The sequence below is a fragment of the Odontesthes bonariensis genome, chromosome 12, assembly GCF_027942865.1.
Source record: "Odontesthes bonariensis isolate fOdoBon6 chromosome 12, fOdoBon6.hap1, whole genome shotgun sequence".
NCBI classification, from domain to species: domain Eukaryota; kingdom Metazoa; phylum Chordata; class Actinopteri; order Atheriniformes; family Atherinopsidae; genus Odontesthes; species Odontesthes bonariensis.
Window position 1 is genome coordinate 33,624,648 of NC_134517.1, and position 17,652 is coordinate 33,642,299.

The 17,652-nt window shown below is 39.0% G+C and overlaps 1 protein-coding gene across 4 annotated transcripts in view; it reads left to right on the forward strand.

The window, feature by feature from the left end:
* lrp1bb (low density lipoprotein receptor-related protein 1Bb) overlaps positions 1 to 17,652 on the forward strand; it is a 280,141-nt gene that overhangs the window by 179,748 nt on the left and 82,741 nt on the right. For all 4 annotated transcript variants that reach the window (XM_075480193.1, XM_075480195.1, XM_075480196.1 and 1 more), the window contains exons 26-35: positions 221 to 385; positions 691 to 935; positions 5,153 to 5,284; positions 5,523 to 5,750; positions 5,940 to 6,114; positions 6,508 to 6,602; positions 9,688 to 9,837; positions 14,543 to 14,683; positions 14,787 to 14,912; positions 15,070 to 15,201. In XM_075480193.1, the coding sequence (XP_075336308.1) occupies positions 221 to 385; positions 691 to 935; positions 5,153 to 5,284; positions 5,523 to 5,750; positions 5,940 to 6,114; positions 6,508 to 6,602; positions 9,688 to 9,837; positions 14,543 to 14,683; positions 14,787 to 14,912; positions 15,070 to 15,201 (1,589 nt within the window). The remainder of the gene's footprint in view (positions 1 to 220; positions 386 to 690; positions 936 to 5,152; positions 5,285 to 5,522; positions 5,751 to 5,939; positions 6,115 to 6,507; positions 6,603 to 9,687; positions 9,838 to 14,542; positions 14,684 to 14,786; positions 14,913 to 15,069; positions 15,202 to 17,652) is intronic.

The following is a 17,652-nucleotide window of genomic DNA, read 5'->3' on the forward strand; positions in this document are numbered from 1 at the left end:
AGTTTCACTGGATCGCTCGTGCTGTTCTTGGACAGTCATCTGTGCCACTGTTAGTGCTGATACACACAGTAGCTTGATTATCAGTATTCTACCTTTTGCAAATAGGGTGCTCATTAGGTGTAATTGCACAAACTATATTGCTGTTTGCCATTCTAAATTAAAACAGACAACAGACGGATAATGATCAGTGCAAATTTCTGCCTTTGGTCCCTATTTCAAGGATCCTCTTCTGGACTGACTGGGATGCTACTTTCCCAAGAATTGAGGCTGCATCAATGAGTGGTGGCGGCAGACACATTGTGTTTAAGGATATGGAGATTGGGGCCTGGCCTAATGGACTCACATTGGATCATCTGGAAAAAAGGATTGTTTGGACAGATGCACGGTTAGGAATTTCACGTTGTCTTCAAAACCATTTATACTCTCAGTGCATTTGTGTGATATTGAATCCTGCAAAGGATACCAGTGCCTAAAGAATGGCTGAACTTCTCATTCTCCTTGTGAGCATTAAATTATGCAGCACATGTAATATTTAGAGATCTGAAAAAAAAAAAAAAAGGCCACCTTTATTTTTAAGTGGGTCATGAACAATTTAATAGTTCCATCAGTGGATGGGAGTTTATGTCTTGTCTTTCAGCACCTTAGAAGAGTGGTTTAAACTTTGATATGGTGTTGGTCTCTCTTGAACAGCTCCGATGCCATTTTCTCTGCACTCTATGATGGTAGTGGGGTCATCGAGATCCTCAGGGGCCATGAATACCTATCCCATCCCTTTGCTGTATCCCTCTTTGGAGGCAATGTCTACTGGACGGATTGGAGGACAAATACCCTGGCAAGAGCTAATAAGTGGACTGGGCAAAACGTCACCGTCATCCAGAAAACGAGCGCTCAGCCTTTCGACTTGCAGATCTTCCACCCCAGCAGGCAACCACAGGGTGAGAACAATCTTGCACTGCAGGATATTGATATGGGATGTGTTGTCTTTCAAAGCGAAAGTCAGGCTCATGTTGCAAAATGAAATTACAAAATAAAGCAGTTTATAATTAATGTCAGCTCTTGCTTCTGCCTTCATTTGGGCTGTCAGTCAATCAGCATGTGTCCAAAAGAAATAGGTGCTCATGCAGAGAATTACCCAACTTAAGTTGATGCTGCCTTTGAATGTGTTTTTCTTAACGTCCAAATTCTTGTAATTAGTTCATGCCACTGCATTAAAGCTATTTTGCTTTTCTTTCATGTGCTGAATGTGAATAAAGAGAACTGGAGAATGAAAACCATATCTGACAGTGAATAATTGTAGCATATTCAATATGCAAATAGATTAGTAATGAGAAGAATGTGTTGTGATTACAGAAAATTTAAGGCAATACTAAAGGTTCATTAACATTGGTCCCTGAATATGTATCTTGTCACAGTGGAATGGGTAACCAATTCCACGCTCAGTAAGCCAAGACTCTGACCACAAAAGATACATTGCTGATGTGCTATCTGACAGGATGCCTATATAAGTAAGCCAATTTTTACTTGATATGCAGATCAGCATGCAAGATATAGTGCCAGGCTTAAAATGGATTGCACGTGATTTGTTTTCAATTAACTTGTGTTTTGTTTGTTTGTTTCCCAGAAATAGGTCATTTGAAATTATTATTATTTTTTTATTCAGTGTATTTATTTATTTTATAAATTTGTGAAACAAATCCATCAGAATAAAACACTGGGTTATAAAATATTTTGGCCATGTTTGCCAAGACCACCTGATTGATGTATCTCTATCCCGATCACCATCCTCTGCATTGCCAAGTTTCAACATTATCCCCCTCAGCTTTCTTCATCCGTAAACCACATTCATAAATGAGCATTAGTGGTAATCGGGTTTACATCTGTTCAGTGAGTCTGCTGCTTCTCCAGTGTGTTACAACTTAATTTGCTTGTTTTCCTTCTGTATATGCATTCCCACGAGTGTTCACCATAGATAAGTGTGAGTAAATGAGACCGTTTCTCCAACGAAGGCAGTTAATGCGCCTAGACCTTTTTAAAAGTGTTCAAAATGGGAGGACTTGACTGTTATCCATTCTTGCCGTAACCAGTGCCTTAAGATGTGATGCTCCACAAGAGTTTGAACATTTGCGGCAGAGAAAAAGACAGGGATGGATGTTATGAAGACTGGAAAAAGAAAAACCGACACCAAGCTTGTCATTGGAGCTATTTAGCAGCTGCTACATTGGAACTCTGCTGGTGGCATAAACAGTCTGCAACTGCATAATTTTCAAAGGCACACACTACTATGACAAAATATTGGTTAAAAAGGTTTCAAGAACTGGCAGTTATCACAGGTAGTGGACTGACTGTACACAAAGAAATCAGTATGTAGTAGAAAATGACTTTTTGGGGGGGGGGGTGGATTTGATATTGATGCACATGTGGAACACAGTAATGCATTCATCTCAGTCATATTTCTTGTACTGCGATTGTTATTAAATGCTTCACCCATTTTTCTTTTCAGTTTTTTTCTTCTTTTAGGGCCTGGCATGAATTCAGTGTGTAATATTCAACTCGAATAACAGTTTTTCATCTTAGCTGCACCTGTGCTTTGCATTTGATCTTTTTCCTTAAAGTCTGCCTCAGGTTTTCAGGCTTTTCCCCTTCACCATTTAGTCTTTAAGGCGTTTCAAGACATATCATGAGTAAAATTAGCTATCAACACTATGACTGGGGATTTCTACTTTGAATCTGAAGAGCACCACATACACTCTTAGACAATAAAGGTATGGGGTCAATCCAAGCTTCTTGCAGGGGCCTTACAAATGAAATGAGAATCTATTGTATCACGAGCTTCAGGAGAAGACAGCAGAAACAAGTAGGAAAAGCTTATTGGTCTGTTTTGTTTTTGCTGACAAATAATGGCAGACCAGACATATTCTCTTTATGGCTCTGATGGTAAAATCAGAGTCTGGAAGCCTTCATATTTGCCTTAAAGATGTTAGTGTTATTGGGCATGTGCTTCGCATATTTAACGGAGAATCTTCTGGTTTTACTGAACTAATTATAGTCTGTAATAGAGTCTGATGCTATTCCAACCATTTGTCTCAGGCAACATTTTGAGTTCAGCAGGGCATGTGCCTCAACTGGGGATTTTTTTCTGTTCTGTTTTCTTTTTCTCCCTTGTTTTGTGCATTTATGGATTAATGTGGATGTGTTTTTTTTCTCTCCCACTTTTGTTGGAAAATCCTGAACTTAAGCAGTGAGATTCTTTGTACACAGGACTACTTCTTGCCAGTTAACCAGATGACCCAACTAGACTTAAGTTTGAGCATCAATGTACATCGCTATTCAGCTACCCAGTCCCTCCATTGGCCTGCCTAGCACCCATTGCTTGCTTCTTTCTAAAAATTAATTTAGTACAAGCGGGTGTCGCTTCTCATTTGGAATGCTGTTAAGGTTCACGCTTAGTTCTTAGCTTAGCTGTCCTGGTTATTATGAAGTGATAGGTCTGTACAGTATGAGCTACTAAGTCAGCCGATAAAGTTGTCAAGTCAAAGGCTCATATATCTGTTACTGTTATATTTGTCATAATGTTGTAAATCATCCATTCTGCTACTTTTACTTGTTTTAGTCCTTTTATAATTTAGCTTAATATTTTTTGAGAATTGCGCTGTGGTTAAAAAAAGTACACCAAAATTCAAACATTGCGTTGTGTGAAGGAGGAGGAGATGGGGCAGGCAGTGTCATCTGCTGGCAGGTGGAGATGCGGCGGGTCAAGATTAGCATATGCATAGATCTCAGTTCACTGAATGAGGAAAACGGTTTAGTCATACTGAAGTCATTTTCGGGCCATGAGAAGTTTTTTTTTCACAGCAAGAACTTTTAAAAGTACAATTTGAGGCCACAGGATCAAGGACAAATCAGTCAGATTTCTTTTTTTTTGCATTACTGTAATTGTTATATTCAAAGTGTGCTTCACACAAACATAAGATGAATACGATTTGGGGTACGAGAATGAGAATATGGGATATTTCCCTAAATGTGATCGGCCTTATAATGACGGTTTCCTTATTTTATTTATCGTTTTGCAGCAAATAAATCTGACAGTTTAAAGCAAACAAACACCTTGGCTCTGTTGTTGCCGCCTGTCATCACTGCAGAGCAGGATTCAAGTGAAAGCAGTGCAGTGAAGATGTCTCCCTATTAGCACACAGAGTCAGCTGGTTGTTGTTTTCAGTATGCACAGACAGTTGCATTTTTTTTTTTGTCTTAAATGAGCCGCATTTGCAATGCAATGGGGTTGTTACTGAAGGAGCTTGGGAAATGAACTTTCAATGAGCTTGTTTGACATGAGTCATTCACAGCAGAGGGAAGAAGAAAATGTTGTTTCTGATGCATAAAATGTGACTGCGGCATGATAGGAAATGATTTAACTGTAGATGGCTTTCTCTAGTCTGGCTGAGGTGATTTATTCTGAACAGAATACACTGAAAAATGGAAGGAAATAGAAATAATCCTTAGCTCTGAAATAAATATATGTAAGGGCACTGCTTATTTAAGTTTGCTGTGGTAGTCGAGTAGAAACTGTCAGCAGCCTGGATATCCTAGTACCCATCAATAACAGCATAACAGGAGATGTCACCCTTAAGCCATGAGTAGTATAAAATTAGTTTTTTTTTTACTTGTTTTTTGTTCATTTATCTTATCCTCATAGAATGATTTTAAGCAGAGAACAATCTAAAAAAACCTGTGTGGATAGAATAAGTAAAAATGTGTCAAAATTCCATAACTGTCCCATAACATTTTTACCCTTGTTTTTAAAGGGACACATCCTAAAATATTTCACAATATGTTAATGTGATTTATCTAATGAATACTCTGTAATGACCTATGCAAATTAATGCAAGAGATTTCAGTTTTCTCCTGAGAGCTGCCATGCTTGCATGCCTTACTGCACCTCCTTTTTGCTGTTAAAAACCAAGAACAGCATTATAATTGCAGTTGTTTTAATCCAACCTTTCTTTGTCTCTTTTGCAGCTCTGTCAGACAGGCCTGTAAATGTCATGTTGCAAAGACTTTCAGACCACTTCAAGTCCAAGTCATTTTTCTTGAAGATCTCAGGGCATGTCATTTTTTTGTTAAGTGTTTTCTCTCTTTCCTGCTTTTCTCTCAGCCTCGAACCCATGTGAAATGAATGATGGACGTGGTCCATGTTCGCATCTGTGTCTCATCAATTACAACCGCAGTGCGTCCTGCACCTGCCCACACCTCATGAAGCTTTCAGCCAACAAACAATCCTGCTTCGGTGAGCGAGAACACCTTCCTCATTTGTCATGCCTTCTCCTTATGTTATCAAAATAGAAACATAAGATACTATGTCAGCCACAGGAAAGGCATTTTCTTTTACATATGACCGTCTTCCCTTTTCACTGACAACAACATTTACATCAGACTCCTATTATCACATCTTCACCTGGATCTGACAAAAGAGATCAGGAAAAGTGCCTCATTTCACATGATTGATTGCTTAATTATCCCTGCAGCATTGAAAAGGTTCCTCCTGTATGTGCGGCGGTCTGAAATCCGCGGTGTGGACATTGACAACCCTTACATGAACGTCATGACGGCACTAACAGTGCCAGACATTGATGATGTCACAGTGGTGGACTATGATTCTCAGGAAGAGAGGATTTACTGGGCTGACATCAAAACTCAAACCATCAAACGGGCGTTCATCAATGGCACCCAGCTGGAGACCATCATTTCTTCAGGTGAGGGAACTCCATTTGACGATGGTGTTATCATTATTAGATAAATGAAAATAATAGCAATTAGCTGCAAGGTGTAATTTGCCTCACATACAAGTTAAAATATGAAATATTTGTTCAAGATTATTCATACTTTTAGTTTTCTTTGTATAGCAGAGAGCCTTGTAAGCTTTTTCTTGCACTTCCTTACAGACATAGTGAACTGCCGGGGTCTGGCTTTAGACTGGCTTTCCAAGAACTTATACTGGCTCAGCTCTGAAAATGACGAGTCACAAATCAATGTGGCTCGCTTTGATGGATCCCTGAAGACGTCCATCATCCATGGCATTGATAAGCCAAGGTGCCTTGTAGTGCACCCTGCCAAGGGGTAAGTAGATTAGAGAAGTCTCTGCACCTCATGAGTGCATCACCTTACATTTAAAGTATTGGGTAACCTTGACCTGCACAAAAAGAGGATCAAATCCTTGTTGTAAAGAAAAACAATATTAGAAATTAAAATGTTAGTACAGATTTTTACAAGGCTGTCAGTTTGAACTACATTATTAACTTCAAGTCAATAATGCTTTTATTAATTCCCCAAATCTGGGGATTATCTGGCTTACCTTCAGGTCTTAATAAGAACAAAAAAAAAGGAAGGAAGGAAGGAAATGGGGTGGGGGGGGAACAAAACACTTTTCTTGTTTGTTCTTTTTTGTGTAAACGTCACGATATCCTGTACCAAATTGAATTATTATCACTCTCTTCATGCTTTACAACACAGAAAAATCTATTGGACAGATGGTAACACCATAAACATGGCCAACATGGACGGGAGTAACAGCAAAGTCCTCCACCAGAATCAGAGGGATCCTGTAGGTCAGTATAAGCTTTGCATAGCGTCATGCCCAAGACAATGAACTCTCAATGAATACCAACATGAATCACCAAATTAAAAGCAGTTGGATGATTTGCTGTATCTCAATTTCTCCACTTACTCAAGTGGACTTGATACGTTTAATGATGTTACTACCACTGTCTGGAGGGATTAAATGCGGTCCATTTGAAATAAGGCATAGTGGTAGCCTTCTGCAACCACAAAGACAACAAAAGAAAAATGACAGTTCTGTTTGTTATGGATACAGATGATTCAAAATGAACTTTATTCCATTTTACAGCTCTGACAGCTGTGTTGCTGCACAAATCATGTTTCATCTATGTTCACTTCACTCTGAATTCAGTTGAAGTAATTGAAGTAATGAGTAAGTATTTAAACCCAACTTCAACAAATATGAAGATTCAACACGAAAGTAATATGAATTTGAGAACGTCTTGATGCATTTATAAAACCTGAGTCAAACATAGTTTTTCTACCTATTGAAATTTAACTTATATTGACAAAAAAACTCTCATCTTTTCAATGATGACCCAGATGAATATAGACAAACTGAAAATTGATTTAAATCAATCTGATTTAAATCAGATTGAAATTAGAAGAAGATTGTAGGTTTTTGGTAGCCTGGGTGCCAGCCGAACTTAGCCCCGCCCATAAAATTTTTGGTCGGGAAGTTCGGTCTGGCTCTGCTCAGTTGGGAAATCATTATGCCCGACCTGGAATTGGTCGACCCAATCAGATGGCCAGGGCGGGCTTTATACGTTGATGGACAGATGATCAACAGGGACATTATCAACTACGTCACTAAAGAGCGCTTGGTTTGACTTCGTTTGAAACAAACATGGCTGCCGCTGGAGAGCTAGGGTGTGTAGATTCTGCCATCGAGTCTGTTCTACAGGATCTCCACATTGCATTCATTTTGAAAGACGAACAGAGGAACGCGATAAAGGCTTTTATCGATAGAAAAGATGTTTTTGCCGTCCTTCCTACAACAAGTGTGTGTCGCTTAATCTACATTGCTCTGATTGGTTGTAGGTCTATCCAATTGAGCGAAGAGGCATTTTTTCTCCTGGTTTGGTTGAAACACGCCCCATACCCAAATCTCTATTGAGCAGTATCAGACTCACATTCTGACTAGAATCGTGAGTATGACGTAGTCAGGCTAGGTTTTTGGTGGTACATTATCACAAATCTATATGTTTTAATCAACACCTCAGTCCTCTAGTTTAAAGTGAAAGGGCCCATCATGGCACAAATTCAGATCTTCAATTTGGGGTTGTACTCTTGAATTATAGTGTAATTGTAATGGCTTTACTATTAACTGCATATTGCTTCAGCTCTATTTATTCCATTCATTGTTCCACACCTTTGTCGCCTATAAGAAGCTTTACAACTAAGCTGCAAGGCTCCAACCCTCCCTGCTGGCTTCAGCATCTTTCTCACTCAGGGTCTGGTTATTCTTTAAGGTGTTTGCCAGCATGGATGTGGAGGTGTTGTTTATTATGCACCTGTAAGCTGTAGTGATACATGCAAATGGAAATGTAGGAAAATGTTGTGGTTTTTTTTTTTGGTTTTTTTTTGTTGACACCAAAGTAACAACAGAAGGCAAAGCTCTAATGTTGCACAATCCATCGTTTCTGGATCCTTACACTAAATCTGTATTCAACAGAGTGTTTTAAGCATATTTTTCTCCACTTTAAATATTTTTGTGGAACGATATTGGTACTTTAGTGGTTATGACGAGCCAGGAGTGGAGGCGCAGCTCTCAATTTCCCAGTCTGTCTGCATCCCTCTCCTCAAGGCCATGAACTTTGGGTGATGGCCAAAAAACTAGATGTTTCTTGTGGCTGGATTTAGTCTTAAAGCTCAGGAGAGAGGTTGAGAAAACCAAGAGGAGCCCAAAGTAGGTCTGCTGGGCTTTAATATTGATATAAGCCAGTTGAAGTGCGTTGGGCACCTAAGCATGCCCATCCATGCCTCCTTTTAGGGGGGGCAGAGATTTTTTTTTCTCCAGATTGCATCAAAACTGCTGAAGATTCCCCAGAAATAGCTGGGGTTGCTACACTGTTTCTACCATGACCTAAAAATTAAAAAAAATATTAAGTGGTTAGGACATTGGATGAATTCATGTTGGTAAATATGTCACATGTCACAGATTTGGAGTCTTGAAAATCTTGAAAATGATGGAGTCTTTTTGTCCCTGTATTGTCGCACTTTGTGCTATGAACAAGTCTTGCTATTACATGGAAACCGATTGCTAAAAGATGTTTGTGATGATGTGTCATCAGGAGCTCAAAGTCAAACTCCTCATTAGTCACACAGAGCAGATTTGTCTCCACTGCATTTCTTTATTCTCCTCTGCCTGTCAGCAGCACAGATAGTGGGGCACACCGTATTTCACCAGTTTCATTTATGATTATGGGTAGACCTGGGGACAAGAGTAAATTAATGATGCATTGTGACTGTGAATCTGCCAGACATAAATCCAACACATGGTGGGAGACAGTGAGATGTCCAGAGGTACACAATTGAAATTACTTTCAACTCCAACTATTAACAGGGATACTCTTTGAAAAAAAAAGAAATATAAAATTGCGCCAGCCCTGAAATGGAATCATAAGCAGTCAGTTCTCATTCTTGTTCATTTTTCATGCCAGCTGGAGCTCTTTTAAAGAGATCCCCCACAAAGATGTATGAGCAAGCACATAAACAGTTTTATTAGCCTTCACTCAGCCAAATGCATTGGAACTACAGTATGTAAATGCAAAAATGTTTTTTCTGGATGCTGCATATTTATTGTCAGAATTTTAAACATCAATCCTCTGTGTTTTCAATAATGTTATTCCAGTGATCATCAACACTTTCCATGCTAGTGTTACATGTTAATATTAAATTTGCTATTGTTAACAGCTGATATTCTGCTTTATGACTTTTTCGTCTGTGTGGGGATGGCATTCATTAGTGATGTTGAAATTCCTCCCATGTTTTTGTGCCAGGCACAGTATCCCAGCAAATCTTTGCACACGGAGTGCTAACCTGGTGCGCTGTCTTCATTTGTCTTCCTGTCAGGTCTCTCAATAGACTATGCTGCCAGCAAGCTTTACTGGATAAGCTCGGCCAATGGCACAATCAACAGGTGCAATCTGGATGGCAGCGGGTTGGAGGTGCTGGAAACTCTAAGGAGAGAGTTAGCCAAAGGCACAGCTCTCGCCGTGATGGGTGAGTGGAGCTTTTCGCAAGTGCATTGGATTGCTGCTGAGGATTACTCAAAGGATGTGAAGAGATTACATATTTAACCAGTAAAATGGCTCCAGAATAATCATTAAGGGAGTTCTCGCAACTGTTGTCCTTCACTTTTTGTGAAATCGCAGGAGCAGTAGATAATTAAAGCAATGATTGATGATTGATTTTCGTACTCCTTTCATAATGAAAAGGGTGGAGGATGTTAATTGCGTGTTGATTTTTGCTATCAGAGTTGGATCCAATGTGTCACACCATCCATCAACACATAGTTCATTAGAAACCATGTAAAGTCCATTCTAGATGGGATATATATTCTCTGCCTCTGCAGCCCTTTTCATTTTCTAACATACATAACAGCCACAAACTACGACCAATTTACTCAAGCTGACATATCGACGGGCACAGTAGGACTTGACGTTCCCTATTTGATTCACACGATCCAGAAAATGTCTACCAATGCAATACTGGCTTTGAAAAGCCAGTAACAAAAGTCCACTCATTTGGTGCAGAGACGCACTCATACCTGCTAATATCTGGCTTTTGCCAAAGAATTGTACAGTCAACATTTAGTCCAGCATCAAATGACTCCTCCAGGCGGCAGTAATATAAATATGACACCTGGGTGTGGATATGCATGTTTGAACTGAATGCATTGCAATAAGGGCTGCAAGAATGTGCACAGCCATTTTAAAGAGTCTAAGTTTCATTGTCAGGAACACATAAATATTATAAATATTCTCAGTCCCCCTGTGTACTGTCTGGCTATCCAGTAAAATAAAAATAAAAAGTTCTCATGCTTATCAGAAAACTGGTCAACTCTAGTTTATTGGATAGTCCATTTGTGTTGAAGTACTGAGCACAAAGTGTGACTATACTGCTTCTATCTGAAAAAATGAGGGTTCCTGCATTTAAAAAACACGTGATCTGGAGTTATTTAATGACATGTGCAAAAGAGAACCTTAACTTCACACAGGAGAGACTCTACTGAAGGACAAGCTTGAAGATTAGTTAAATAATCTGACATGTAAGAACATTTTAAAGAAATATGCAAATAGTCTATAACAATTAGTTAATAGTTAATTAGTTATCTTAAGGAGGTAGTAAGATTCTCACAAAATTTGTAAAGATCATGAAAATGAAAGAATCCTCCTTATCAGGCTCCAGGGTAATGAACTTGTTTAGGGCCAACACACCAGTAGCACTCCTGATTGGGGGTATGTGTGTTGGGGCGGGAGAGCTGGAATGTGAACTTGTCTAAATGCTGCAGAAACTTACAAGACATCAAAGCTAACCGTTGTTGAAAAGATGGCAGATCGATTTGACAATGGTAGAGATAATGCTGTTTGCAAGAATTGAGAGTTTTAATTTTTTTGGTCATTTCACTTCATTTTTTTTTTAAGTTGAAGGTTGAAAGAAATATGATATTGTTTAGTGTCACCGCATTTCTTCGTAATCAAATTAGGCAAAATGTGGTCCACACAAACTTTCACACCTTCAGTGTTCCATGTAAAATCCGATTTATTTCGAACTCTATAAACTTTTAAGATAATTTAAAGGGAGCAGATGTAGACATAATTAAAAAAAAATTAAAATAAATAATAATAATTATTGTTTACTATTGTAATGAAATCTGGTAAGATAATTGCTGGAGAGAACCCACACATACAACGGGAGAACATACAAACTGCACACAGAAAGGCCCCAGCCAGGAGTTGAACCTGGAACACTCTCGGTGGGAGGTGACGATGTTAACCACCACACCACCGTACAGCCCACCATGAGATTCAAGATTCATTTTTTTTTTTCATGAAACAGAAAGATGGCTCACTTGCAACATCTGATGTGTTTCCTATGTTCTACTGATAATTAAATTCTGGTTTATAAGATTTGCAAACCAAGAAAACACTTTCTGTTTTGATGTACGTTAGTCCTGACAGCCCTTTTCCTTCCTTTGAGGTGGGTGTCTGTCATTATATGCAAAGAGCATTGATTACAGTGTTGTTCAATAATAACGGTGCCAAACCTTAATCACATTGTTTTGTTCGATGGTAGCATTCTCCAGCTGAAAACCATGTCTTTTTGGCTCCTTCTTATGAGAATTTCTTACAGCTAAGACTTTGGAGAGATACCCTTTGAGACTTCATTATTGCATTTCACAAATGGGAGCTTGAATATGAGGTGACATAGACTAATGGCTTGGTTCCTGCACAGGAGCAGGTACAGCAAAACACTGGAATGATGTCTGCAGGTTTCCATCATTCACAAAACCAGAAAGTAGAATGAACAGCACTGTGCTGTGTTTTTTATTGCATTTTGTAAAATAGAATTTCACTATGTTTCAACATTACCTGCGCAGCTATGAATGGGAGATATATTTCATACCGATTCAACCACATCTAATGGCTTTTTAAATGGTCTTGGCATGAGATAACTGGCCCAATTGAAACAGGGTAGATGTTAAGCTGTCAACCCTTTTCAGTTTAATCTTTTACAGATGGTATGTCAGAAATTAGAATAAGCAACAACTCTTATGAAGTCAGTGATAAGAATTAAAATACCTCACTGAGTGTTAAACCACTACACTTCCCTCAGTGTTATGTATCATCAAAAGATTTGTGGTAATTATGGGCCATTGTGTCCTCAGTGACTCAAGCAATCAGCATTAAATTGATCAGTGGTTTCATGTTGTCTCCTCTGGTCTCAGAAAGCTTCATTGATTAGGGAGACATGTTTGAAGTGGTTAAGGTTACTCCAAATGAACATCACAAGTAAACAAAGAAATCTTGTTTACACACAATAGATCTGTAACAGTCAACCAGAAACAATACTTTGAGATTGGGTTGTGTGATGAATTCGCTTAGAGATGGATCAAACATCTGGTCTTGATGGGATGCTTGTGTTTCTTTTTGGCTTTTCATTTTGCGCACAGGTCTTACGGTTCATGCTGGTTGTAAAATAACGTAATGACCGCACTGTTTGTGACACAAGGTCAACCCATGCAGGTCTTAAGGCTCTGTAATAATTGGTTTGGCTTGAAGGCTTCCATTTGGAAGGTGTGTGTGATCAATCAGCCTTGACTTGTCTTGCATCAAACTAGATGTTGAAGTGGAAATTGAATATGATGCGCCACAAGCGAGCAATCACATCCAGCCAGTGGCTCTCCATGGCATCAAATTAACACAAGGTGCAAAGCTAATCTCAGCTAGCGTGCCCTCCGGGGCGTAATGTTTTGTAAACTGCATGTAGACTGTCACTCTCACTCATGTGCATTTGTCTGATTTGTGCAAATGCTTTTTACAGTACCTTTTAAGGATGGAATTAATTGTAAGCTCTAAATACAAGTTTGTTGTGCAATAAATCAGAAAGGGTGATAGACTAAGGCGGTGTAATCTACGCAGGGATAGAATGATGCTGAAATCCTTTACACGTTAATGTCTGAAGTACAAAATGAAGTCTGCCTCATTTAGGTTAGGTTGCACGTACAATTCAAGAGGCTATTACACTGCAGCAGGTTGTGTGCAGGAACAGAGATGCTCGGGGTAGAGCACAGCATAAAAAAGAAATGTACTTGTAAATGACACTGCATCAAAAGAAGTCATTTAGTGAGTGGTTGCTGCAGCTGCTTAGCAGAGTAATAACTCTGTTACTCAGCACATATCAGTATGAATATCCAAAGGTGATAGCACCACACTCTAATGTCGGTTTAACATTGGAATACAGTAATCTTTAAAATCTTTCATATGTTTCTGATTTGTAATGATTTATATCAATTACATTTTCTGGTTAGATCTCACATTTGTAGATTTGCACTTTTTTCTCTTTTATCTTGATTCTACTGTTACATTTTCTGGAAGTTTGTTCCTTCCTTTCTTCTAGAAGCACTAAAATAATCTCATATAGCCTTATATGTAATATTTATACCGTTTCAAGAGGAGCCGTCTGCCTCTTTAGAACTGTCTGCTTCATGTTGAAAGTTTCTGTCATATCAGATTTTCTCTGGAGGTGAAACCTGGGCACTCTGAGGACAGTGCGGTGGTGGTGGGCTTGCTGTGCTGGGGTCAGGAACCTGTTTGTGTATGTGCGCTTTTGCTGAGACACACTCATCACATATGCTCATGGTGCCTGCACCACAGAAGCCTGGAGGCCTCTCTCCTCTGTCACACAGAGGCAGACAGTTGGAGAGGAGACATTAAAACATCATGACGCGTAACAACTGCAGTACATGTTCTCACTTGCCTTGGGACCATGGACATCTGTTTGCAGACATGTGCTTGGAAATCAGTCAAGCCCATTTCGCTTCATAATTGAAATTCTTGTTTTTGTTGAAGTTTGTGAAACAGCTATAGCAGAGAAAATAACTCTCACTAACATCAAAGAAAGTATGATTCAAAGCTGCTAGATGCACACATCATCAACAGCAAGTGAGCAGAGCAGAGGACAGGGCATCCCACACTTTAATCTCAAATCATCTCACAGAATGCCTCAATTATTAAGGGCCTTTCTGACATAGGAGTGTGCTCGCCTTAAGGGATTTGAGTGCAAGCTGCAGCATATCACATGCACTCAGAATTGATGATGACTCTGCTATTTGATTTTTCTTATTTTAGTCACAATGTGATATGCATACACTTCTGAGGGGATAAAATAAAATGCATCATCATCTGCATCTGATGATTTACAGGCGGCAAACTCTGGTGGGCAGACGACGAATCGGCGCAGCTGGGAACAGTCACCAAGAGAGACGGACGGAACTCTGTGGTTCTGAGAAACAAGACAAGCGGGGTGGTTCATATGAAGGTTTATGACAGGGAAGGTCAGAAAGGTAAGCAGGCACACACAGCAGAAAACAAGCATCCAACAAAAGACACACCTCCTGCACATAGTTCCTTACTGTTTTGCCTTTTCTGTTTTTGCTTTATATTCAGGAAGAAATCCATGCCAGGCAAACAATGGAGGATGTTCACAGCTCTGTTTCCCGACATCTGAGAGCACCCGCAGCTGCTCCTGCACTGTTGGCTATAACCTGCGCAGTGATCGTACATCATGTGAAGGTAAGAACTCCAGCTTCCTTATCATGAGGTAGTGGATATACAGGATACTTGTGAATGTGAAGAGCGTTAATAACATATATGCATCACAGGTGTTTGTAATTTTTAATCCCAAAATACCCATATTTTCCCTCTAATAGGTCTTTATATCATTTTGTAGGTGTTGACTCATTCCTGATGTATTCCATCCATGAGGGAATCCGGGGAATCTCTCTTGACCCAAATGACATCAGTGAAGCCCTCATGCCCATCACAGGAACCTTGTTTGCTGTGGGAGTGGACTTTCATGCAGGTATGATACAGAGAAGTCTTTATTATTCAATCAGTATTTGATAATGAATCTGAGACAGCTTGTCAAGTTGTTTTGTCTGAATTTTTTTTCAAATGTACTGTTTTTTGCAGACATCAAATTAATCGTCTACTTTTACCCACAACTGATATTGTAAATAAGATATAAATTGCAATGCAGTCTTTAATATGATAATCCTTTCAATCCACCTGACAGTAGGGCTTTCAAATTGTACGTTTTTAAAAGACATTTTGTTCCAACCACTATTCTCCTACCTTGACTTGTCCTACTTGACAACCACAATGTTCTCTAACTTTTTCTGAGCAGCAGTATTCTTCGATTAGTAGTGACATGACATACACGATGCATTATGTTCTCCTAGATTTTAAAGCACCTTTCAGACATGAAGTCCTCTGTCGACTTTGTGTCTGAAAAAGTGCAGAGGTCATTTTCACCCCTTACGGTCTTAACAACAATCTTACTTGTCAAACTAAAGTCCTTTTCAAACTGGTCAAACAGCTACTAAATCTTGCCTAACATCTAGCTTTTGAGTGCAATGTTAAAGGGTTTGCTCTGACTGGCACTGATGTGAACACGATTTCCACAGACTAATTTGAACTCGTTTGACTTTTATCGAAAAAGAGTGCACGTAGCTCACTTTGTCTTTACAGAAATGCATGTTTCCCATCCGTAATGTCTCGCATTGGGGCTCTGAAGCTAAAAGTTAACACTCACAGACAAAGAAGAAAAGAGATCAGTTGATTTCTACCATCTGTAATAGAGCTGACAGCTCATTCTCTGTCCCACTATGTGGACTGATATCTAGAGTCCAGTTAAAAATAATAAACTTGGCTAATTGTCTCAGAAAGTAGTGTTTTTTAGGAATTGTTGCTCAACACAGCCTGCAGGAAAGGAGATAATGTCACACGCCTTCATGTTGTTGCCAGTGCAGGTCCTGCTGCTCAGAGGCTGTGATAGTTGGTGGACCGGTTCTGAATACACAGTAGCCCACAGAGCACCAAGAGTGAAAACGCCACTAATGTCATTGTCAAAAGGATTTAACTGGATTTTATAGAAGATTTATTTGGATATGAAAGATACATTTAAACATTCTACTTTTGATGTACAAATAGTATATGTAGTATCATCAAATCACCATCATCTTGCCATTTGCCCTTGCCTGTTAAGAGTGTTAAAAAAAACGTAGGCCACACCAACATGCAGTCAATGAATTTACCAAAATGTACTTAACTTTCAGCAAAACATCAAGGCAGATTATTGCCAGTGCATAGCTCTGGTCTAAAATCTGCTATGTTGCAAGCTCTTACTTAAGTATAATAATATGTTTGTTGGTAAATTGTGCATGGAGCGAACATGCAATTAGAGTCTCAGAGCTCGTATTCTAAATTTTAGCTCTGATATTACTTACAGGTTATCTATTAAATAGGCAATGACTCAACAAGTAACTGAACCAAAGAATTAGGTGACTCACAAAGATATTCCATATATGAAAAGACGTGACCCAGTAGTAATAAAAGCTGTTACTAATACTGAGAACATCATGACAAAAATGAACCCAGCCATGCACGACTATGAGGTCATTTGTTTAACTTAATTTTGTAAATGCCTCTGCCGAACCATAATTTGCCTTACAGCATTAACCTTTAGAACTAGCGTTGCAGAGTTATGGTTTCACATTATACAGTCACATTATAAAATTTACTAAATGAAGATCAGACTACTAATATTACGAAATGAAATCCCTTTGATTAATAAAAAAAACTGTCTTTTTTTTATCCAAACTGCCTCTTATACACTAACAAAGGAATTTAAGAAGCTGCTGTCTGTGATTATTCCACCTGCCCAAAAAGCAGATACTAACTGTGACGGCTTTTTGGAAACTCAGCTGATGCTGCTTCACATCTTTCCCTTGTTTTAATATCATTCATAGCTCCTTATTGGCTAGTTGACTCAATCCTACTTCTAAACATTTGGTTTTGGCTTTTTCACTCTCGCTAATATTTTTGTTGTTCTCATTGTCTTTAATGTTTGTTGCCATGTGTTTAAAATGTTTGTTGAACACTGAAAGGATTTGCATCGATGCACATAGCTCTGAAGTGTATTTTTCTTTTTTCATGGTGCAACTTCTCTTCACAGCATGATACCCATGGTATATCTCAGCCTGCACCTTTGAAATGAGTCATTCTTGACCAATTTTAGAAAAATAAACATGCACTTTGTCAGCAGTGACAATGGCAGAGGAATTATATGAGAAGTTTCACTATCCTTCAGTTGGACTCCCTGCCATGTCTCTCAACCCCTGGTTTGGCTTCTGCAAAATAAAGCAATATTACACAACTGTCAAGTTCCCTTAATAGATGCAATGACTAAAGGTCTCGGTTAAATGGGGTCTCATATCTTTGAGTAATTGGCTTGTGAAGTGAGGCATAGATG